The sequence below is a fragment of the Aphelocoma coerulescens genome, chromosome 3 (assembly GCF_041296385.1).
Source record: "Aphelocoma coerulescens isolate FSJ_1873_10779 chromosome 3, UR_Acoe_1.0, whole genome shotgun sequence".
In the NCBI taxonomy this organism is placed as follows: domain Eukaryota; kingdom Metazoa; phylum Chordata; class Aves; order Passeriformes; family Corvidae; genus Aphelocoma; species Aphelocoma coerulescens.
This window is the reverse complement of record NC_091016.1, coordinates 6,310,424-6,334,775: the sequence shown is the minus strand read 5'-3', so window position 1 is coordinate 6,334,775 and position 24,352 is coordinate 6,310,424. Positions and strand designations below refer to the sequence as shown.

General features: G+C 42.4%; 1 protein-coding gene across 5 annotated transcripts in view; it reads right to left on the bottom strand.

The window, feature by feature from the left end:
• Positions 1-211: 211 nt before the first annotated feature.
• The window catches only part of PLCB1 (phospholipase C beta 1), a 382,634-nt gene continuing 358,493 nt past the window's right edge, over positions 212-24,352 (bottom strand). For 3 of the 5 annotated variants that reach the window (XM_069008957.1, XM_069008960.1, XM_069008954.1), the window contains one exon: positions 212-3,541. In XM_069008957.1, the coding sequence (XP_068865058.1) occupies positions 3,311-3,541 (231 nt within the window). In that variant the 3' untranslated portion in view covers positions 212-3,310. Of the gene's footprint in view, positions 3,542-21,285; positions 21,351-24,352 lie in introns of all 5 variants that reach the window. The other 2 variants (XM_069008959.1, XM_069008955.1) reach the window with 2 other exon arrangements.

Below are 24,352 nucleotides of genomic sequence, written 5' to 3'. Positions count from 1 at the left end.
CAGAGCACCAGCAAATGCATATTGTGCCTCTGGGAGGGGCAGGGGCTGGAAGCACAGGCATGTGCCATTTCTTGTTCTTGGTGCGAACACAAAAGCCTGCAGGGAAATTTCCCTGCCTTCTCCCGGCACTGCCCCTCCCGTCAGCGAAGGGGTCAGGGTAAGGTCTCCTGAGTCAACTGAGGCTTTCGAGTCAATGAACAGAGAAAACTGGTCTTGTGTTAAGAAATTTTTATTTGTCCTTTGGATCTGTAATGTAAGCACATAAAATTACAAGTGGAAGAAACATCATGCCACAAAATTGCATAGAATTTTTACAAAAATGTGAATTATGCCTCTGAAACAATCATAGATTGAGGAACCGAAAAAATATGTACATGTTAACTGGAATATTTCATCCTGCTCTGAAAGCAAATCATCAAGGACTAATCAATCACAGACACTATTAATACAATGTACAAGAGCAACACTGATTTCAAAGAAAGGCAAGCAATGATGTCCCTTTAGTTATGTCAGTGAATGTTTAGCTAATACATGAGCATTAATTAACATAATTATGAACATGTTAAATCTAAAATGTCTGGCCTTCATTAGAATTTTTAAAATTCTGCTTATACTGCCAAAACCAAGCTATTTTCAGTAGTGTAAAGATATCTGAAGTGCACAACCTAGTTTAATATAGACAGCTCTATTCTATACAGCAGAAAGTCCACGATACAGCATTTCCACACATTCAACACGGAACAAGGCAAATACATAAAAGGCACAAGACTTGCACATCATAAAGACCCTTTTTTCATTATCTTACTCTAGTTCAAGTAATATCAATATTAAATGATAACGGTTTCACTGAAATAGTTTGAACGATGCAAGATGTACAGGGTTACACACTACCTTACACCTGCAGAAAGTGGCACTGTACAGATATAAAAAAATGTGAGTACAGGAAATGGTCAAATACAAACGTACTGTAAAATGACTACAGCTGATAGTATATTTAACCCAACCAGTATATTTATTTCTTATTAAATATAAATAAAAGGTTAATTAGTATTTATTTGCCCAAGTTTCTTTGAAGACTGTGGCGAAGTCCTGGCTCCCCTGAAGTCCACGGGAACGTCGCACTGAGATTCAGAGGAGCCAGGATTTTACCATAAAGACTGCGCTGTACAACGGTTTCTATAATGCAATAGTTTCAGTTTTAGCATGAACACTGCTATCAGTTTATTCTCGTAATAATTTAGACAATACGTCATTTCAACTTTATAAAATGCAGCATTACATCTCGACTCTACATTTTCAGTGAGTGATTAAGATTGATTTCAAAGTGCAAAACTAGGATTAGCAGAGGAGTCACCTTTCCTAGCGTTAAGATGAAAGTCAGATTTTTGAATTTCATGTGCACTGATTTCATCATCATAAACTAGAACAGTTTAATTCAAAATATGATCTCCAAACAGTGTGCAATTTTTCTTTCTTTCTGCTCTAAGTTTAAAAAGGAAACATCAAAATACTGCTTGTTTTCCAAGATTTGAACTTATATATATATACACCATTATTTAACTGAAAACTTAACCTTGGTTTGTATTTTATTGCTTAAATTTAAATAAAATAAGTTACTTTAAGTACTAAAATCCTGAGGGAATGGAAGTAACTGTTAACGATGTGTTAAGATGCCTCCCTCTTAACTGATTGCTTTCTCCGATTGCTGTTTAATGCTAAGTAAGGCCCCGATCTTGCAAACGTGAATGTGAATGTTACTCCCAGCCCAGCTCCTGAGCCCAGCGGTGCAGGAAAACACAACTTTGCAGGATCAAGTGTCTCGAGGCCAAGCTGGGGCTCCTGAGCTGGTTTCTCCTTTGCCCTAAGGCACCTCCACCAACGGCCGAGGGAAGGATCGTGCACTGGCCCCAGTATGAATCCGAATCTGAGATGTTTCATAACTCCTATTTCTGTTAGGATGGGAATCCAGAGAACAGCATGTCTTTACCTTTTCAAATATCCTGACTTTCGCAACGTCTCTCTGTTGTCTGATAGAAATTTCTCAGAATGTGCTGTTACTTCTCTCATGCATATCATACAGTACACTAACTTTGATTGTTCTTACTTTAACAAGTCAGTTAAACAGATTAATATACATTTTTAAATAACAGTGGTCAGGTTTTCATACTTTGCTTTTAAATTTTAGACCTTAGTAAAACTGAACCTCAGTCTTAAAAATAATGGAAGATTCTGTTAGATTTCAAATACTGTAGTCCTAAACATTTTATAATCCTATCAAATTCAGTAAGCTTAAAATATGATACTTAAAATCAATACTTTCGAGTCTGCAAAATATATATCAAATTTATATTCTAAAACTACTTTGATTTACAACACTAACACCACAAAAAGAATTCTATGATTCCATGATTATTCTATAGCAGTAAAACCCAGATGTTAGCTCTCGGAAAGATTCTCTCTACTCACGGATCCCTGAAACATTCCATTTGGCCAAGAGACCACATCAACTTCAAATAGAAACATGCTGTGTGTGTATATGGACAGATGTGTGTGCACATATAGCTATATATATATATACAAACATATATGCACTCACACGGTGTAACAGACACAGACGTACACAGACACCGACAACCTCCACGCGGATTCTTCGCTCCGTTTTCCTCTCGTCCCCACAGTTCCAAGAAGTTTCAGCAGCAAATATATGTCTCTCCATGTGATAAACATAATTTCAAGACAGCAAGCCACCAGTGCTTGCGGAGCTAAAAAGGATCCAATGTTTCAGTGCAAATGTAAAAGGATGGTACAGCTGTCAAGGTGCAGTTATAAAGAAGGAAACAAAATATGAGTAAGTACTGTGGTAATATTCGCCAGGATCTCTATTAGTTTGGAGCACTTTGCACTGGCACTCCAAAAGGGAATCTGCACACATTTGTCTTTGTACAATACACTGGTCTTCATTAAACATTCTTAACAATGAACATGGCCAGAAAATTACCCATTGTAAATTGGCAACCCCCCCCCCCAAAAAAAAAAAACAACCAAAAAAAGAAAAATAAAGAGAAGAGGGAGGGTAAGGTATTAATTTTCCCATTACAACTGCACTAAGCTTTAGAGTAATAATCAGATGAAGAATGAGAATGAAGACCTTTGCAGAATACTTTTTATAAAATGTTCCTTTGTGGAAATGTGCACTTGAATGCAGATTCCTCCTGCCTCCCGAAGCGCTCCGGTGGCAGCTGACCCCGGGAGAGCAGAGATGGGCAGTTGGGAATGGTGCGCCCCGGCGCACTGATTGTTTCTTGGGCAGTTAAAAAGTAGTATCAAACACTTTTTCTTGATTATCTTCTTCCAATTCCTCTTCACTTTGTGGAGGTTTATGATTTGATTTTCCACTATCAGATGCCAGGGAAGAGGGGGCAGAACTGTGGTCTCCATCTTCACTGATTTTCCCTTTCATGGCTTCCTGTACGAACTCCAGAATTTCCAAAGGCAGTCTTTTGAATTTGTCTTGATATTCCTGATCAAGTTCCACCTGCAACTACAACAAAAGAGACAAAGCTGTCTTCAGGTGTATCTAATGTGACCAGCGCTACAGGATGGGGAAAGTACCACACCAGGCAGGAGGGGAATCACAAGGCATTTCTGCACAATTCAAGAATGTATTCCCTTCTTTCCCATATTGGCACCACGCATCTAAAGTGCCTGTTAATTTCCATGCAGTCATTGCAAAGCTGAAGGAACGTGCAGTCATAAGGCTGGTTTTGGGTACCATCCTTGGGTACCCAAATCCTTCAGATACATGTGGATTTAACCATACTGGTGTCCATACTCCCACTGGCTTTGACAAGACCCCATTCAGGTGTAGTATGGATCATGGATAAGCCTTTGAAAGAGCAAGGCCTTCACTGAGCTTCAGGTAGTTAATCACACATCAAACACACCACAAACATTGCTCTGAGAACAATAAAACAACTTTTGCCAGATTTCTTGGGTTGGAGAAACCATTAGGAAAAAGTCAGTTGTCAAAGGGAGTCAGAGAGGGAGGGAAAACAAGTTAAATTGCATTTCTTAGGGCTAGATCATGGAAAGTTACATTATCGGATTAATGCAGAACGTGTCTTGGACATTACTGGGGAAAAAGTGTCATATCATCAACAGGATGCAAAAGGCATGCAGAAAGAAATCTGGCTATCAGTCTTCAGGAAGCAGTGGGTCCTTTCCCAGTATTTATTTGTACAGCCTTTGTTTTTAGTGCCCATATTAGGATCTGCACGATCCATTATTTAAAAAACATTAATGTGTATGAAAGTTTCAACTGAAGACAAAGCCAATTTTTTCATCATGACCAGTATGAGCACAGCAGGAAGCAAAAAGGGTGAGTTCCAAAGCCAGACCCGCTCCGTCTGTCCGTTCATCCATCCATCCGTCTACCCACCTTCTTAAAAAGAGGGCGTCAGGTTCTGCTAACTGTAGCTGCAGCAGTTTTGCAATAGTTTCTTAGGCAGTTGTGTTCTCAGCTATGTATTTTTCCAGGATTTCCAGGATAAAGGTGCTAGGAATTCTGATCCTTCAGCTCTAGGCCTGAGTCTATCCTATGCAGTTTCAGGTCTCCTTCACCCCACTGCAACAGCTCTCAACAGGCAACACAAATTTTCACTTGAACATGAGGTCCTATCCTAGTCTTACCATCCTTGACCTGTCCACACACACCATGTGACTTTGTCAGTACCCCTCCCTCTGAGCCCTTCCAATCCCATTCCCCATGCTTCTGTCCTGGTTTTCATCCTGCATCTCTGACTTTATTTTTGTGAGGCCTCTTCTCCTTTCTCCTGATGTGCAAATCAATGTCCTTAGCTCACCCGGTCTAGTTCTACATTCCTTAATTAGACAAATTCTGCAGCTTTTCTTCCTCAAGATCTGTCTTTTTCCTTTTGGCTTCCCTGCTAAAGCTCTTTTCCTGCCTTCTTTCTGGCAGTTTTCCTGATGTCCTGGCCTTGGTTTTCTACCTCAGATAAAAACCAGGTCTGAGGAACAAATGGTTCCACTAAAACACACCCTGCCTCTAAATCTGTGTTTCTATCAACTAGAAATACATCACTGTCACTGTGGTAGTTAATCATTATCATAACACCCTTCTTCTTTTCCTGAACCCCTTTGAGTCCTGGCTTTATGTCTAGACACAAATTTCTGAAGGGATCCTCCTTTTGTCTCCATTTTGCAAACACTTCCACAAGTACAGGCATCATCAGAGGAACAGTGCCATAGGGTGGCTGGTGGAGGAAACTGAAAAATGATGCTGATTATCCCTCACAGCCCTGCTCACCACAGCCCCAGGACTCCATTCCTGCTGCCCAGGGAGCTCCTCGCTCCTGAGAGATCACATCTGCACTGGCTGGAGTGTTGGCAGCACGGCACTCACGTAGGTCATACTGCAAACCCAAAGATTAAATTCTAGGCAGCAGGTCTTCCTTCATGGTGCAGTCATGCTTGGGGTTACGGTTCATGGCTAAATACCTGCACTGCTTAAAAAACAGCAGCGTCCAAGCCATAGAGGAGCTGCTGCATTTCCTCCACCTTGTTGTCGTACGTGGCATTACTGAATTTGTGAATTTTGGACACCTCAGGTATAGAAGAAGCTGTGTAATGTAAGTCAGGGAAAAGTCTCATGGCTCTCAACTTCCTTCAGAATCTCAATTTGCTTAATTAGGTTTAAGAGCAAAAGAAATACTTGAAATCCCCCAGAAACTGAACATTATCTGCACCCAGTGCAACCATAAGCATGTTGTTAGATAACAATTGTGTCTAATACTCTCCTCCTAAAGCGCCTTCAGTGGCTAATCCCATCTAAATTGAGCATTTTATAGAAATGACATGAATCTGGAGCTACCTTTCTGTCTCCACAGTCAGTCTATATAGATATCTAATCATGAGAAGGTTGAAGTTAGTTGAGCAGGAGCAGACAGCAGACAAGGAGGGTTGATTAAAACTGCATCAGTGTGTAAAAATTAGTTTTCTTTTCGATTCCAAAGGCACTGTCAGTTCTTCCCCTTGCTCAGCATCTGACAAGCCCCTCAGATCCCATCCATTCCCTGACTCCCGAGCACCACACAAGGTTAAAGAAACAGGTTGCCTGCTTAAAACCAGCTGGCCTAAAAAATCCAGCTGTTTTTCTTTTAAAAGCCTCAGTATCCTATCTATTCTGTGGCTTTACAGGGACATTACAGTTCATGGCAGTGAATGGAAAGCTGCCCTCCCAGCAGCAGCAGTAGCCACACACATCTCTCATGTGGCTTGCTGATGGCAAGACAAGGTGCCACATTAGTGTGAAAGTAAAAACCTCTCTGCCCAACCAGCTCCTCACCAGACTCCACCACAGGGTGGCCTTCCCACTCAGTTTCTTGTCCCCTTGGGTTGCTTCCCATCACAAGTCCACCTACCCCAATTCCTCTGCTCTCTAGCTACTAAACAAGGTGACCTACACTTGCTGTTAGGATTTTGGAGTCACACAAGGGGAGGGAATGAGACTGATGATTAGACGGGCAGATTGTTATCTGGACCACTGTCCTCATTAACATGTAACAGCCTTCTCCCTTCTGTTATCTCACTACCTGCCCTCTTACAGATCCTCTGTCCTCTCTAACCCACAGCAAAAACAACATGAATGTCACCTCCATGTAGCTTTAGTGTCCCACAGTTGGACACTATTTCTTGTTCAGATAGATCTCACCCCCATGTACTTTAGTGACAGGCAGTGAGTTAATACTTTAAAATTCAGAGCCATCATTAGGTGTTTGCAGTGGGGTCCTTGGGGACAGGAGATGAATGTGTCAGTCACTCTTGATGGCTGTGGCCAGAAGCTCTTGAATGTGTGCTTCCATCTACCTGCCCTGTATTTTTTTACCTGACAGCACAAGTTAAAAAATGCCAGCTGATGCTCACATCAGCTTTGCACAAAAACTGCCCTGGACAAACACCACCATCTGCACCTCGAGTACAGCCAACACAGCCCTGAGCCGAGGGGCAGGACATGAGCAGGGCTTTACAAGTGAGCAGGGCTCCTGGTGGCCAGCCAGCTGCCCAGCTCATGGACTCATGTTCCCTCCCAATTCAAAGGGCTCTTCGGCATCCTCAGCTACAGCCACTTTCCAAAAAGGGTCATCAGTCAGGGAAAGGCCTTGCAGCCCTTCCTTGGAATGTGGGAGGGGAAAATTATTATGGTTGTTCAGCTTAAAGCAAAGAAAACACACTCAGAAAAGAAAACAGATGGTATTATTAAAACTGTTTACATTTATATTTATACCTAGCTGTTATTATTAGAAATACCAAATGAACAGCATGAATAGCACTAAAAGCAGACTGTGATCAATAAAGGATTACAGCAGCAGAGGTTGTGGGTTTAGACACTCCTGACCAAGCCCCTGTAAACTCTCACATGCTTACAATGTCATCTGATGAACTTGTGTTTCTACCAAGAACCGAAATAAAGCGGTCACGTGGCAAGCGCGGTGTGCTGCCAGCACAAGCGCCCAGGAGGCCTTCAAGGCAAGAGGTGGACACCCCGCTGGCCCACACAGCCCCGCTTCCCCCTCACCTCCTCCCTGCACTCCGGCAGCCCAAGGGAAAGGGAAACCGGGGGGAAACACGTCCAGCCTGTCTCCCTTCCTGCAACACCTTTGAAGTCCTTACTGTGAACGCTGCTGTTCCTTCCCGTTGTACCCTGAGAGTGGCCTTTTGGAAGTCACCAATCTGAGGCCTTCCCAAACAGTTCTCCGTCTCTTCCGTCCCCACACAGCTTGGGACACCGCATGCTTGGCCTGTGGCCTCGTAGCATCCTTCTCCTGCTGTAACATCTTATCTGATGCAAAACCAACCCACTTCCACCCGCACTGGGATTCATTCCAGCTCACATGGGTTTTTAAAAATATATTTGCAACTCAAAAATAACGGAAGGGTCACTACTTAAAAAGCATCCTGAGAATTAATCTTCAGCCAAAGATATTTTGAGAAAGTTACATAGGAAATACAACTGGTCACACATTTTGGTGAAAAACCCCACCAAAATACAATTTTATTGAATCAAAAACATTAATTATGGCCCTATTTGTTTTGATGAAATTCTCCCACTGCAAAAATTTGATATGACTCCAAATCAGTCACTTTTTTAAGTCTCAGATTTTTCCATTCCGCTGGGAGTTTTTCTCTAAGGGCAGCTTTTTGAGTTTTGTGTTTCTGTAATATCTCCTTTTAAATTTATCTTATTTTGTTTTCCTGATCACTTTCTTTCCCTGAATGATGCAGTGAATTATGAATGGAAAATTATTCAAATATCCTGGCTCAACAATTTAGGTAAAAATAGACTCCGAGGACTAAATAGTTTAGTATCTCCAACAATCTCTGACATTTCCAACAGCAAACTCTTTATTCTCAAGCTTTTTGCACTATTTTTGAGTTAAGATTTCAAATGTGAGACATTTTAAAGTTGTGCTATTTCCCCTTGGGGCAGAGCGCAGCAGAATATATCAAAAATTACTCTTTTTGGTATTTGATTGTTGCATTTATTCACCAGTTGAAATGTGATACTCGTTTGTATCCATAATTACTCTGGCACTACCCACATGCAGGATATTATTTAATTCCACATAGACAGTGCCTGTTCTTTTTGTTTTCCTGATGAGAAACTCAAATGCATTCATTTCCTCTGTGCAATTTCAGCAGAATGTATTTTGACAAGAGGCAGTAACTGGTCACTACACCATTTGTAACAAAAGGGGGGCTGCGACCTCTCCAGGGAATTTCTGTTTAGCAAAGCTCCCGTTTTCCTTATCACGTGTCATTGGAAATGTTTATTTTGTTAACACCAGCAACACTGATATTTTCAGTAGGCAGTGAATCCACATTGCAACAGCAACACTGGGCTGGGATTGGGGCCCCTTTCTCACTCTTCCCCTCCTTCTCTAAATCTAGTAAAGCTACAAATACTTATTTTTCTTCCTGCAAATATTTGACCCATGTGCCTAAAGATAATTTTAAATAGAGGATTTGGGGCTTTTAAGCCTGCATCAGACAACAAATATGCATAATGTCAGCGACCTCAATTTAGCTTCCAAAATAGCACATAGAGGACTCCCAGATTAAGGGTACAGAGCAAAAAGGCTGCTGTTCTTCTGCTTTTCATTTTCAGAGCTTACTTAATTAGAAAGCCATTCTGGAGGGATACAGCATTAAAAGACATATGAGTAGCAAGAACTGTTAAAAGCAGATGGAGGCTCAGTAACAGGGAGAGTGAAATTGAGGAACAGAGCTCAGGGATCAAGTGATTTATAGGCAGCAATTTTTGTTTAATTGGAAACAGTAGGAGTTCCTTATTAAGGACCATGTTATTCCCTCCACTAAGCAGATTTCTGCTGGGAAGGCAAAGGAGTAACCACTGCTCAGATGTCCTCATGCCTCAGGCCACAGTTCCTCTGCAGCACTTGGCTGGAGACGAGGACTTCAGGAGAGAATGTGGGGCTTGAGGGGACCCAGGACTCCCCTGCAGGACCTTGCCACAACTGGCATGCCTGTCTCTGCCCTTTGTCAGAAGGGCCCTAAAACAGCAGCTGGGAACAGCAGGTCCTCGGGAGGCTGTTTGCCCAGGCCTGGGAAAGGAGTTAACTCTGCATGTGCAGAGGGCACCTAAATGCTCCTTTCTTCTCCCAGTGACATCAAGCAGGTGCATAAAGGAACCTGCCACCATGTTAACATTTGGGCTTAACAAAGCTTTGGGACAACATTGCTAACCCTGTATTCAGGCAGACAAGGTTTTATCTCAGGAGATGTGGGAGTGCGGAATCATTAAGGAGAGCCTAAGGGCACTTGGTATCTGAGGTGGCACGAGGAGCAGCACAGCACCAGGTAAACAACAGCAGGAAATGTCTTCATGCTGCGGTTAATGACTCCTGTCCTCAGACAAGGACATCTCTGCATTTTCAAACAATGGTTACCTTCCAGACCATGAGAGGCACCAGGCACACCAATTCCCAGACTCCTTCTCTGCCTCCCCACCTGAAGGTGCTGCTCCCCTAGCCCTTCCCACAAGGTCGAACCCATCAGGCCGATCTCTCCACCCCACAAAGTCTCCGCGCTGTTTTCCTGAGACCAGGGGTGCTGGCTCAGCCATGGTTTTGACTGATCTGCTTTTGCCCTTCTGCCTTCCCATGCCAACAGGCTGCACAGTCCAGACACTCTCCTTGGAAAAAATCACCAGCAATCACCTGAAGTGCATCACAAGCCACGGAGTGGATAACACATCCTGTGTTATCTCCCCTTGTACAGACACTCCCCCTCCCACTGCCTCCCTTATCTGCCATGTTTCAGCTCAGTGTCTCTTCCTATTAAAGCAAAGGTGATTTGCTCTGCCTCCCTGAGGGTACAACAAGTCCCCACATAAATGAGTCCCTTTAATATCTGCTGTCTCAAGGCACTAGACTGTAACCTTGGGGCCTCCATCAATCTGTGTCTCCGCCTTTATTAACTGCAGCCTCAATTAAACCAATGGGACCGCGAGGAAACCTGGGACCCAGGCTCCTGGATTTTAACACTCTCATAAGGCAACTCAAATCTACCTTCTGTATAGAAAACCAACATTTGTTCCAATAACTGATTCAAAATAAATGTTTGGGTGGTGAGATGCCCATCAGTGCTGCCCAGGTTATACACATATAAAACACACATACACCTGTTCAGTATCTCTGCTGAAACCTTCTGGGTTGGAGAAGGTCCTTACAGCAAAAGCCTAAACTGGTGATCTTTTCCTTCTGGCAACTGTATTATTAGCAGCAATTTCAGATCTCTTGCAATTTCTTTAAAGAAATTATTTGAAGAAATAGCTTGTACTGAATTCTGTGGGAAGATTTTCTTCACACTAGCTCTTGTTTCCCGTTTCTTCAAAAGTACAGTAGTTTATTCTCATGCAAAGCCCTGCTCTGTGCCTTGTAAGCTGCATACTCGGAATTACTCCTCATTCTGATGATTATTTCATGAAACAGTTTGCTTTTTTGGATAAAATGCTTTCTTAAGCTGTCAAGTGGCTCTTAGATGACTCCATAAATGTGTGACCTGTGCACCTCATGATGCATATGAATAAAAATAATTTGAGCTAGAATGAACAGGAAAAAATCCCCTTTCTATGGGCATTTTAAGGCTAGATTCTGAGATTCTGTTCTTTTTCATCATCACTAGAGTAAGTTATCTTCACTGTAAGCAAAGGAGAATCTCCTCAGTTTCAATGCAATAAATCCAGAGAAATTCCCCTGAAGTCTCATCTATCAGCAGATACTGCCCTTAGTTTATTGGGGTGGATCCAGGGTAAATAGCTGGAGTGACAGAGCTCAAAGAGAGCTTCTTAACTGGTCCTTTCCTAAAGTGCTGTCCATATTTTGGATACTGCAAAACAAACAAACAACAAAATCAGTGCAGCCATTACTGTCTAACAAGTGATTTTTTTCTACTTCCACGATGCCTCCAAGGCAGCCTGTAAACAGGCAGCTGACTGTCCAACAGCACAGGCCTTCCAAGAGTAGCAGTACTGTAATTCTCATCTCAAGAGGTCATGACAGTCCCTTGGAAACTCATTTCAAATGACATCTTGAGGTTACAACAGCAACAATATATTCCAGAAATATTTCAAACCCCGTATGGACCAGAGAACGCAGGACTCGGAGCTGTGCAGCACCACGGCAGCAGAGCAGGATGTCCCCAGTGGGCCATGGAATCTGCAGGGCCACTTAATATATATTGTGTTTTGCCTAAAAGTGGTGTTGTTCCTCAAAGTGAGAGATTCTGGTTATTTTTGAAAGAGGAGAGACAAGAAAAGAAAGGTTCAAGTGCTTAAGGCCTCCTGTGTGAGGGCTCAGGAGCTGCTGAAATACAGATCTGAAAAGAAGGGGGTGGAACCCCCAGCACAGCTTTTGGATCCTCACCTAAACTGAACTCTGGGTTCAGTTTAACAAAGCACTGCCCAGTCTCTCATATCCACCTTACTAATAGGTAATTACAGTGTTGCCTGTGTCTGACTCTTGGCAGGACATCTCTAACAGGTCCCATCATTATCACAGAAAATTCCCTCTGAGCACAGAGATTTCTCCTCCAGTACGACAATGAAAAGGAAGTAAATAATCTATTTCTCTGTCTCTCTCCAGGGGCATCACTGTGCTCCTCAAAGGAAAAGGAACAGTTCACCCTGTGATTAAGTCTGGCACCTCCTTTCACTGCCATACCCTGCTCTGCCCTTCCTGCTCAGCCCCGACTCTCGAGCCTGTTTCAAGTAATAGGAGCTCCAAACACACACTGAGGGCTGTGCATCTTGAGACAGCACCTTTCTTAAGGTACACACTCACTGTAATTACCATGTCACTGATAATTGTCAGGGAGCTGCACGGAGGTTTAGAAGCAAGCCATCATTAGCTCAGAAATAATCACACTGATAAAGCCTCTGCTGCACTCTGAAGTTTACCTTGCAGTGACTGTAGCTCTCCATGAGAGAGAGCTTCTGCAGGATGGAGCCTCACTGAAAAGTCTGCTTGGAAAATTACTGAGCAGCCAGTCCTTCTCCTAATATCCTGTTAAAAATGGATGTTTTTAGACTGGAAAGCAAGCGCACTCTGAATAAAGATCAAAGCCTTAGAAGTTTCTTTGAAAATCTTTTCAAGTAGTTGCAGTTCTGTAATCCCTTGTAACAATGAAGGCTATTCCAAAATATTTCCTAACTCATTAACAACATGAACCTGGCTTCCTCTTTACTATTTGCAGGGACTTTTGCATTAACTCTCCCCAAATAATGAGCCACTTTAGTGACTGACCCATTATTTTTTAACATACCAGGCTAATGAAAAAAATCCATTCAGAACCTGGCAGACGTGTAACAGCAGAGACAGAGCCGCTATCCCTCATTTTCCATCTTCCAGAAATGATGGCTTAGTATTTTGGCCTTTGTACTTCCAAGTGTCAGGGAAGTTTTGAGGCTGAGTTTAACAATGACAAAAAGCTGGGACCCAATTCAAACTTATGTGCTGGTGTATGTGTTCATTATTATCTAATGACCATCAAATGGAGATGTATCATTGCTGCTGGGGACTCTGAGCCTGGTAAGTTCATGGCTGCTCTCTGTTTATATACTGTGATTATCTTCCTATCCCTCTACTTCCACCATGACTTCATCCATATATCCACACTTCTCATTGTTTCATGCTGTATTACACAACACACTTGTTTTTTTTTACTTGAGAAGCAAAGTTAATGTAGAATTTTAACTGCAACTATTACAAACTTTAGAGCTTAACGTAAGAGTGACTCTGACCAGAGGTTCAACCTAATTAAAAACAGCCTGAAGGTTTTTACTTCCTGATACTACAACGAGCTTTAAAGGAAAAAACCCTCCTCTTGTTGTCTGTACTGCTGTTACTGGATCAGGCAGTACTGTGCAATGGGAGGTTAATGGAGCCATCCTCATGGTTAAGTTCAAGGGATTAATATTTCAGTTCAGTTGTTTTCATTTAAACATTTTCTCCAAAGTTTGTATTAACGCTGACTGCTGCAAACTTAGGCAACTCTCTAATTACCCATCAAATTTAAATGACCCATGCAGAAAACTTTATTTCAGTGATGTTCAGCAAGCATCCACAATGCAAAAATTGACATATAAGGTAATTTCATCAAGCCAGACCAACAGGACAAAGCCCATCCCACTGCTGCCCAGAGCAGCTTGAACTCATGCCTGGTAAAGCACATACCCAAAGTTCACTTCAGTCTACAGCACAGTGACTGGCTTTAATGGGGTTTGGACCTACAGTTTGGATCTACAACCACACAAGTAGAGATGCAAACTGACCAGATCAAGTGAAGGAACTGCTGGCACAAAAGGGCATGAAGGGCTTGCTCCTCACCCAGCAGAGATCTGGGAATAAACTGTCCCAAAATAAGTGGTGCAGAAGTTGTGTTTCAGTGGCTCAAGGGTTTTCACCTGAAAATCACTCTCTTTTTCAATTTAAGCAAACTGCAAGGCGTGAAGGAGTCTAGGAAAAGGGACCAGGTTGCTGCTTAAAATCCAAGCCTGCTCCAACAGACAAGAGGTAACAACTTCCCACAGAGAAGGGCAGATGCCTTTCTCATGTCCAGACCTTGCTCTCCTTGTGTACAACCTGATCTGGGTTTCTGTCCAGCACCTGAGCTCCATGAGGAAAGGAAACTGCTGAGGGTGTTTTTCCCTCCTAATGCTTACTCTGTGTGAAGAACTACCACCCTGCTCATGCTGCAGCCCAAGCAGCCTCACACCCTCTTCTCTGGTGTGGTGGATATGTTCAGTGAGCCACTGTGACAGAAGATGTGTGTCACAGTGCCTGTGTGTCTGTGCCATGGAACACTTTCCATCTTGCCAAGCAGCCGGACATCTGAAAGTCCTCTTGAACACATCTCTTAAAGATACTGCCATTGACTTCTGTGACCAGACCTTGCTGGTGCCAGGAAAAGGGATACACTAATTCCCTAGAAGCCAGCAGAGACAGGAGGATAAGGGACACCACAACTTAAAGCTGCCTAGAGAATCAGTTCCTCTGGTGCCTCCTGTCCCACTGAGCTCATGCATGAGAAGGTCACACTGGGGCCTCCCCCACGCCTCAAGCCCACTACAGGAACCAAGAGCTTTTCCACTGTGAGCTGGATCTGGTCCCTGGCTTCTCTCCTCCTGAAGTTAATACAGTTCATCGAAGTTTAGTTCATCAGAGGGTCAAGCCTGAACTGAGATGAATCTCATGGAACTTCACTAAGCCCTTTGCTTTTTTTTCCACTGAGAGGCATGCCATCAAAATGTCTAACGTGATCCCCCATGAGCTCCACTTTGTTTTTAATCTGATTTCATTTATGTGTATCACTATCAGTAGCTTCTCTCTTGGAAAAGTTTTGCACCATGCAAAACCTTATTTAAGAAAAAAACATTGGCAGTAGAACAAAACCTCTTTCCATTACAAGAACTTATCTTTTTAGTGCTCTATCAGTGTTTTATTATTATTTCGGTACTTGACATCTTCCAAAAGCATTAAAAAGTTCTTGAGAGGTCTTACAGCTTTAGAGTGTATTCTCTGATGCCAATTCTGATCACGATCTAGTTGAAGATAAGTTTAATAACCACTAGAAAAATAAAGGCCTTTCATAAGTGATCAAGTGATGTGAAGAAGCAGAAGAGTAGTTTAAAAACACACATTTCTTGCTTTAGAGCCCTATTTTAAAAATGTGTAGAGTACACATCTCTGTTGGGGATAACAGAAATTCATCTGGAACTTAGGGAGTATTTATTTCAAATGATGGTAGACAAGTATCAGAAATGAATGAGATTATTAACTTGCAGAAACAACTTTTAGAACAAGGACTATAAAATGTCACCTTTTCCCCATCTCGTGGAAATCTATTTAGAACTAGAGAAGTACAGACAGACATTAGATTTAGCGATGGTGAGTGAATAATAAAGTCAACTACTACTCTAAATAACAGTAAAAAGATTATTCTGAGTTAGTTACAGAATTATTCCTAAAAAATTCTTATCACTTATGTTATTTAAACTTTCTTACATATCAATTAGTTTGAAATAATAAGTCTTTAGGCTATCCATTAATTGCAGCACTGTTGGCACGATCTGTATTTAAAATTATGCAATGAAAATTAAGCTGAAGCACCAAGCTGTCTTGGCTAACAAAAAAGATTTCCTCAGCCCTTCGGATAGAGAAGGAGATAATGGGGGCACTGAATTCACAGGAGAACTCTTTCTCAGTTTACAATTCTCTCCTGTCACACATTGACACAGACTGTGGAAGCCACAAGCTTAAAAATCTTTGTGTTGAACTTGCAGTGTTGCTTTTCCAGTGCATCCATTTTCAGATCGATTGGCACGGCTGCTCTCAGGCAAAAGGGAAAAGAGCTCCCATGATTAATGCAAAGGAAAGGCAGCACCACACAGAATCTGGAGGAGAGCTTCTTCAGTAGATTCTGCACAGGATAATTACAAATGCAACCAATGGGGAATTTAAATTGTTAAGTTACTCTTTCAGAAGTCAGGGGGAGGCAGGCTGCAGAGGAATATCTGGTCCATACAGCAGGAGAAGACACCAATTTTAATTTCCCCTGCTGTTATGGCTCGAGGCTCTCCAAGAAGCCTCCAACCCACGCTTTTAAGTCTTCCTGTCTTTGCAGAGCAGATCCAAGGACAGCTGAATTTCTCTTGTCTGGTCTTAATTTTGCTTCATGGACACACTGAAGCTACACTTTGGCATTTGTCCCGTTTGGGCTGGTTCCTGCTGGCACCTGTCAGAGGCACAGCAGGAACTGCCACATCTGGCACAGCAGCACTGACCAAGGGAAGGGGGTTACTTTAGAAAGTGCAGCCATTCCTTGGTAGGTGTTGTTTTCCCAAATCCTCCATGCCTGCAGCGCAGATAAGTCAAAGATAACGTCAGCTGGTTCAAAGAGGTCTTGGGAATGGCATCTTCCTACCATAGAAATTAGAATAAAAGCAGCTGAAATATTCGAATGGAGGGAACTATAGCTGGGAGAGAGACTTCTTTAAATCAGCAGCTCACTCCCTGTCAGCCTCTGCCAGCTCCACCTGCAGTTCCCCGTCTCCTGCATCCTATGGTTAATTGTACTTTTAAATAAGGAAAGGCAGAGCATCCTCCTACTGATATTAATAAGCTATAGGGAGCATACAAGGGTGAATACTGAGTCAATCCTCTTGTGACAGGTCTGTGTGCTTGTGGATGCTATACACATACATGAAAAAGGGAAGACATCTGAATATTTTTAAGTACATCAATATAATGACTCCACTGACATAAACATGGGTTTTGTGGGAAAAAAATCATGTTACTGAAATATTCATACAAAAGATGCAGTTTGTTCAGGGAGGACAGGTACAAAGAGGATCTTTGGTGAGGTATCTATCAAAGATCTGTATTGTTTTGTGATCTCCAGCACACTGTGGAGAGGGACCTGCTCAGGGTCTCAGGGCAATGACAAAATTGGACATGAAAACATACCCTGGATACTCTGACAGATGACTGGGTGCTGAAGCTGTACTTACTTGCCCAGAAAACTTTTCAGAAAGGAATTCAGGAGGGCACAGAATATTTCAACTTCTGAGCAGACAACATCCATATTTACAATCTGTCCTCTCTACTGGTGATTGGATGGCAAAACAGCCATCTCTTCCCATAAAGGATGTGGACTTGTGAGCAGGTTTACTGCTTTTCCACATTAAATCAATTCCTGCAGTAGCCAACAGAGAGGATCCTGGCCTATGTAAATCCTCAAACATGGTTTATATCACTGAATTAAATCTGCTTATGAGTTGCAACCATTACATGGCAGCTGATATTACAAGAAATTAACTCCAGTCTTAAAAAAAAGATCACTTCAAAAGTAAAAAAGCTAAGTAATAATTTAAAAATTGGAATTAATTTTCAACCAATTAGTATTTTCAAGTGGGAGCTGCAGTAGTGCCTGTCTGAATACAAATGGGAATGAAGGGTACTCCAGGCCAAGAGGAGGCGTTAACACTGACATGGAACTGGGGAGAAGTCACTGCAGGATTTATTCCTTTATGGCATGGAAAGCATGAGCTCCTGCTCAGAATTACAGTGATCCCTGACAGAAGGACTGACAGTGAGTTATCATTCCCAGGAGCTCCTATAGTTTCCATGCCACTTGGCATTACAGGCTGGTCTCTCCCGCCTCCAGCAGCATCCAGGCTATGTGGTGTAAGGTGGATTACTGAAATAACAGGGAAACATTTAATTGCTGCAAGTCAATCCCATCAGGACTACCGACTTCTGAAACTCGACCTCTGCTCTGAAAACTGAACCTGCAAAATTTTCAGCAGGAAGGAGCATTTTGAGAGCAGAAATACTACACTGAGATCTCATCGACCTATGTAACACCCTGCAGAATAAACCTGACCCAGACAGGCACTTCTACCTCTACTAATAGAAATAATCTCGAGGAGGACCACAGATGAGTGACTGTAAGCTGTTTCCAGAAATGCTAACCTTCAGTATCAGCAGGCTGTGAAATAATTTGCCCTATGAGCTCCACGCCATATGTTTTATTCAGGCATTAACACCTACTTTGTGAAAATAAAGCTGTCAGGATGAGAGGCACCACGGTGCAGTATCACACCCACAGGCCACGCAGTAGCTGAACCTGGAGGCTGAAGTTGTACTGTGCAGAATTCTGGATGTGTGCAACAGCTACCAAAAGACTTACAAAATTCCAGGTTTAGGAAAAAGGACAGCTTGATCCTAGACAACACTTGCATATGGCTGAAGCCTCCCTGAAAAACTCTCTCATCCACTTAAGTGTCCATTTGAAACACAGCTTAAAGGATGGGAAAAGTGCAGCAGTTGCTTTTAGGTCCTACTTTTTAGAGTTCTTAAGAGCCATCCCTATCCAGCAAAAATGTCCTAGTGCAAAAGCAGAATTAAAAGACTGGACTTGTAGGTCTACATTCTTTCCTTTCTGTTTCAAAATTTTATCTACTGTTGACAAACAAAACTGTGAACTACATCGGAGTTCTTCCTGTAGCTGTCTAACATTTAGTCACTAGAGGATTCAAACAGCTCCTGAATGAAGCTGTAATGTAGGTAATTTCTCTAGATTTCTGCATAGCTTTTATTGTGGCTTAGAAGGATTCTGTGCCTTTCCTGTGCAGAAATACTCTCTAAGGTGATCAGTTTTCTTCAGCCCAAAGCCAGCGGTTTACTCCACCAGAGCAGGAGGTGAGATACTCCTTTCTGGCATGCAGGAAGAACTGAATCTCTCCTTCTGCTCTGCCTGCCCTGCCCTATCCTGGTTCTTCAGAGCATTCCAAATGCCTTGTCCTGTGGATGCAGCAGTGAGAGCAGAAAGGGGTGAAAACAAATGTTTCTTCACATCACATCAGTCTCATGTTTGCTTTGGTGTGATGGATTCCTTCACCCATTTTGGAACTGCCTGAGTACTCAGTGCCAATTCATTTTGTTTCCCAGTTTTCATGCACAGGTAGGGTGCACAGTTCCACCACGCACAGCTTCTCCTAATACTGCTCCCTTTACACAGTCTGTGAGGCTGAAGTGCCGAGAGCAGGATGAAGCCAAGGAAAGAATAATTCCAGTGGTGTCAAAGTGGTTACTTGCAACCACGGGAGGTTCTTCTCTAGGGTCTGATTTCCTTTTAACTGTGCAGGAGCAGTTGGATTTGCCAAGGTTCCCAGCATCCTCCCAAGATATCCTAACTTGACCCAGGCAGGTGATACGAGGTTGGCCTCATATTTATTATTTAAAATGTAAGTGATGTATGACAAGAACAGAGTTAAAACAAGGGTTTTTTTGTTTTTTCTAATGTTCAGTGAGTTTCAAGGCAGCTCATCTCTATTCCCATCCTCCTGCTTTTCAGGAAAGGAAGACAGCACATCCCTCAGGAACAGAAATCGATATTCTCCTGTCACTTATACACAAACAACAAAGAAATCCCAGTCCCCTAGTGTGCAATTGCCAGTTTAATCTTGCCATCTTCAGTAAGTCACTCCTTTGAATACTGTGGAGGTGCCAACATATTCATTATGGGCTCTGCTTTCTTTTGTCACAACCACTGTGCTCAGGAAACACACATTTAATTCCCTTGCTGTGTCCAAGAGGAAAACAGCACTCATGAAATCAAGGCCCCACCTCAGTTTTAATCTCTAACCCTGCCACAATAAGAGAATTAAACAATATTTGCAGTTGTGTTATTTTTAACAAGCATTTGAAAAAAATGTTCACTTACTATGCAACAGCAAAAACCTTTAAATAAACTGTAAGCACGTAATGATGTGAATCGATACGAGAGGAATATGTTGGGGTCTGTGTGAGCAGAGGCAGGTGATTCACAGCAAAAAACCCCTGACAAACCAAGTTATAGTCACTTCATAAATCAAACTTTGCCTTTCTGCAAAGCATAGAAGTCAATCTGTACTGTGCAAGGCACTGATCAAACACCCAGAGGTGGTTCCTTCTTCCTTGCCAGTGCATGTCCATGGAAAAGGACATGATAAGTATTTAAAAAACCAAACAACCACCCCAGACAGGCTAAGAGAACAAATACAGCCCTCACTTAGGACCGTGGTGGTTCTCTCCCCAAACACGCAAAGCAAATCGATGCAATCCAGAAGAAAGGAGTAGAAGGTGAAATAGTAAATAAAAATACAAAGCAAGCAGGATTCCCTGATTTAGTGACAAAGGTGTGTGGCTTATTGCTACCCCTCGACAGTGAAAGCCCAAGACCTTCTGGTATGGCTGTGTTTGCAGGAGGATACAGAAGTTTACTTGTACATAATCGTGTCTCCTGATAGCAGACACACCTGAAACAGTACCATTCCATCACCATTTTGTCATCATTAGCCCTTCCATAAAGCAATGAAAAAAACTCCCTTACTTTATTCTACTTTCATCTTTCTTCTAGGCTTTGCCTGCCTTTCCCCAGTTGTCTTCTGTTCTCTTCCTCCTCCCTGAAAAACTCACTCTCTTACCTTTAAATCTTCCCCTTTAGGCTTCACTAATCCTGTTTTACTGATCCACATTCATCAATTCTTTCTCTTTGTACCCCAATTCTTCCTTCTGCTGTGATGCCCTGGTTAATCCCTTCTTTATCCCGTACTCTGGTGTCCCAGATGACAAAACCCTGATTTATCTACTTGGTAAGCTTAATCTTCAGAGGTACCCAGAATTCCTACCTTCAACACCTTTCCCCACCTCCCACTTCTACATTCAGATGCTCTCAATTCCTACCCCCACATTAATCAATCTTCTTTACCACTTCAGTGAGAAATTTCATAGTGCCTGGTGTTCTGATCTGAGAGTACTGCAGCTACTGTGAGCAGAGAACAGAGGATATCCCGATGACCCAGAGGGCTGTGGAAAGAAAGCTGGGACAATCATGCTGTTACACACAGCCCCTGATGGCTGCACTGAGGTGGGGCAGAAGCAGCAGTAAGTAAAACAGGCAGGGAGACAATGGGGTGGGGTATGATCCGAAGAGGCACAAATTGCTTTCGCGGTATTGAAGGGATGTAATGGTCAGTGGCAGCTCATGTTATGCAGCTAGCAGGTAATAATCCGGGCTAGAATAGCTCAAGGATTTCAGAAAAACCACCAGGCAGTAAATTGTAGATGATCCTGACTTGGTTTTGACATGTAAAATGAAAACAACATCAGCATTACTAGATAAAAAGGGGAATTTTTCACTCACTTTCACTATAGTCTCACATTCCATTTCTACTTCTGTTTTTCCTCTACTTCTTGTTCTTCTATGCTCTTTAAAACAAAACCAAGGATCATTTCAATTTGAGGTGATTAACAATTACTCTAAGCTGAAATGACATAATTCTGTGCATTACAGTAAAGCAACATCTCTTTAATCTATGCACTTAATGAAAAACAAAAGATTACTTCATGCTTCTATGTGCCGGCTCATTAATATTTGACTAGGTACATGTTAGTCAGAGAAACAGTCTATTTATCACAACCTGTCACTCCATGCTACAAGAGGACAATATTTCAACTGTGTTACAAGGAGATCCAGCTTTAGTTGAAGTGGCAGCTTACGCAGGTTGCAAGAAAAGTCACCTTTTTTCTGGGAAAGGGAAGGAAGCGTGTCTGAAGGAAGAAATGAGCATCAGCCATGCCACCTGAAGTATGAGCTGGAAGAGATACCTCTGGCCTTAGACTGAAATCATGCCTAATGTCATGAACTTGGGGCAGTTTGGATGGAAAGCCTCCAAGGACATCCCCAAGTGCTTACAGGAGTGGTGCTGCTCCAGCCTATTCCCTTGGAGTCAGTCTTGCACGAGTACCTGAGCAGGAAATGTGAGGGACACGCTGCTCCTGGAGGTGTTACCACTCTTCTCTCGCCTTCGTCCCAAGCTGCTGTTTATCTCTGGAGCTAAAACTTGTGTTTGGCAGTTCAAGGAGCAGCAGGATTGTCAGACTGTCCTGAAGCCCCTGACGTGCTCCAGGATTGTCAGACTGGCCCGAAGCCCCTGACGTGCTGTCCCCGACTCACTGGGACAGCATCATGCACCACTCTGAGCACCCTGAACTCAAATTCTCTCTCTTGGAGAGGTCTAGGGTCTGGAGCAGAGAAGTCCTGAAGGTAATCCAGCAGCAACCAAAAAGACCTAAGTTTGTTCCTTAGTTTTTGCAGTTACTAGAAGATGGCTATGAAATTATAGCCTGGAAGCGAAAAAAATGGGTGACTTTTTGGTTGTTGCTAAGTGCAGTCCTTAAACATCACTGCCCTGCCATTTTCAAGTGGCTGCAGCATGTTTCCTTCTCTGTTGTGTTAAATTAGTGTGGCAACTGTTTTGTCTTACTCTAAAATCAGTGTTATTTCAGCATTAAGTGATTTACTGCTCCATACGGTAGCAATCGCATGAGTCTATTGCTGAACTTGGTTCTGTTTGCAGAAGTTAAATCACAGTTCTGTCATGACAGGGTTGGTGCCACCAAAATCTTGACACTTCCCACATAATCTACTTTATACTTTATCATGTATTCTGGACAGTATTGTATCTGCATTGTCCAGGAGCCAAAGCTGCAGTGGCATCCCCTGTCACACGCAGGTGACACGCAGGTGACACGCAGGTGACACGCAGGTGACAGCCAGCCATGGAATAATTGCATGTGAGCTCACTGAGGCAATCTGTGCTTTGTCTTAGGTGTCAGGTTTGTTACAAATGAAACGGAAAATGGAAACCTTTAAAAAGAAATAGAAACAGACAATAACACAAAATAAAGCTTCTCATTTAATATGTAAAGATGAAATAGCTTAGAAAGTGAGGTAGCACTTTTAATATTTGTTACAAAACATTTCCTCAAAGCATTTTCTTCAACTGAATACAATTACTGAGTCACTTCCTTGGTAATGGGTGAAGAAGCAGAACAATATGTCTGAGCACTGTGTCCTCATTTTACTTTCATGCAGATTCATAAAGGCCTTCTAATTGAGTCACAATGCAGGCAGAAAATATCATTAGCTAACAACTGGCTGGATTTGATTGAAATGCTGTGTAAGGGAACCTATGCCACCTTCTTATGTTGCATTGCAGCAAATGAATGAAATGAACTTTATTTATTTTCTCCTTGAAGAATTTTATTTATTTTCTCTCTTTCTCACCTTGGCAGCAGTGGGCTGTAAAGCTACAGCATTAACACTGTCACAAATGGTGTTAGGAGATACACATGGGGCTCAGGGAATGGGTGCCACTGGCTGTGGCAGCTTGCACCATCTTGACATGCAAAATGAACCTAAAATATTAGCTGAGGAAGCAGAGGGTGAAGGTTTGTAGCAGACAAAAAGGTAGTAGCAAGAAGGTGAAATGTAAAGTGAATTAAGAAAGCTACTTTGTTTTGCATAGTTCCTTATCACTCCTCCTGATGAACTTCATTTTTCTGTCCCTCTGATCTATGTACTTCACTGCTTCTGTGCTCCCACTGACTGACAAATCAGATAAAGCAACTCACAGAAAATTGGCAATTTTTACAAAATTAAATATAAGCTTGCAGCACACAAACATTTTGTTGCCGGAGATGTTGGGGTAGTTACTTCAGTGAGGTTTGTAACTACTGAAAGCCGGTTAAGATTTGATTAAAAATTCCCTTAAAACCAGTCTTGGAAAACACTACTAAGCATCCTCTTGCTAGATTCCTCAGTTTGTGCAACATGAATACTTCTCCTTTCTTTTGGCACCATTTTTAGCCAGCCTCCCTGCTAAAGGACACGTTTTGGTTTGGGAAGAGGTGTGTGTACTTTGTGTGAGGCGTGTAGTGCTCACACACCGGGATTTAGGTGTGCAAAGGAGACACACATTTGCCAGTATCCAGACTTTACCTACCTGCAGGATGAACATCAGAAATAAGTAAACATTTCAACAAAAGCAACATTCAAAAATGGTAACAAACTCCCCTCTACTTAACCAAACTGAGGGTTTTCTCCTTGATTATTTATCAAAACACAGTCCACGGAAAATAACAGAGATATCTGGGTAGCATGAATCCCACAGGCAGAGGAAATTAGGGTTACCAGATACAACCACTTAGCTGCAAGTAGGGTGTGCACCACTCAAAACCTGTATTTTTTATTGAGCTTTTAACAACACAGTCTGTGCACTTGCACCACTGGGATGCTCCCGATCCAAATGGTGGCAGTGCAGCAGACATCTGTCAGGTATTTCCCACACGGGTGCTCACTAGTTTGGGAGCTCCAGGCATGGCCTTGCAGCATCAGAAAGAGAAAGTCAGAGAGAAACACAGGGATT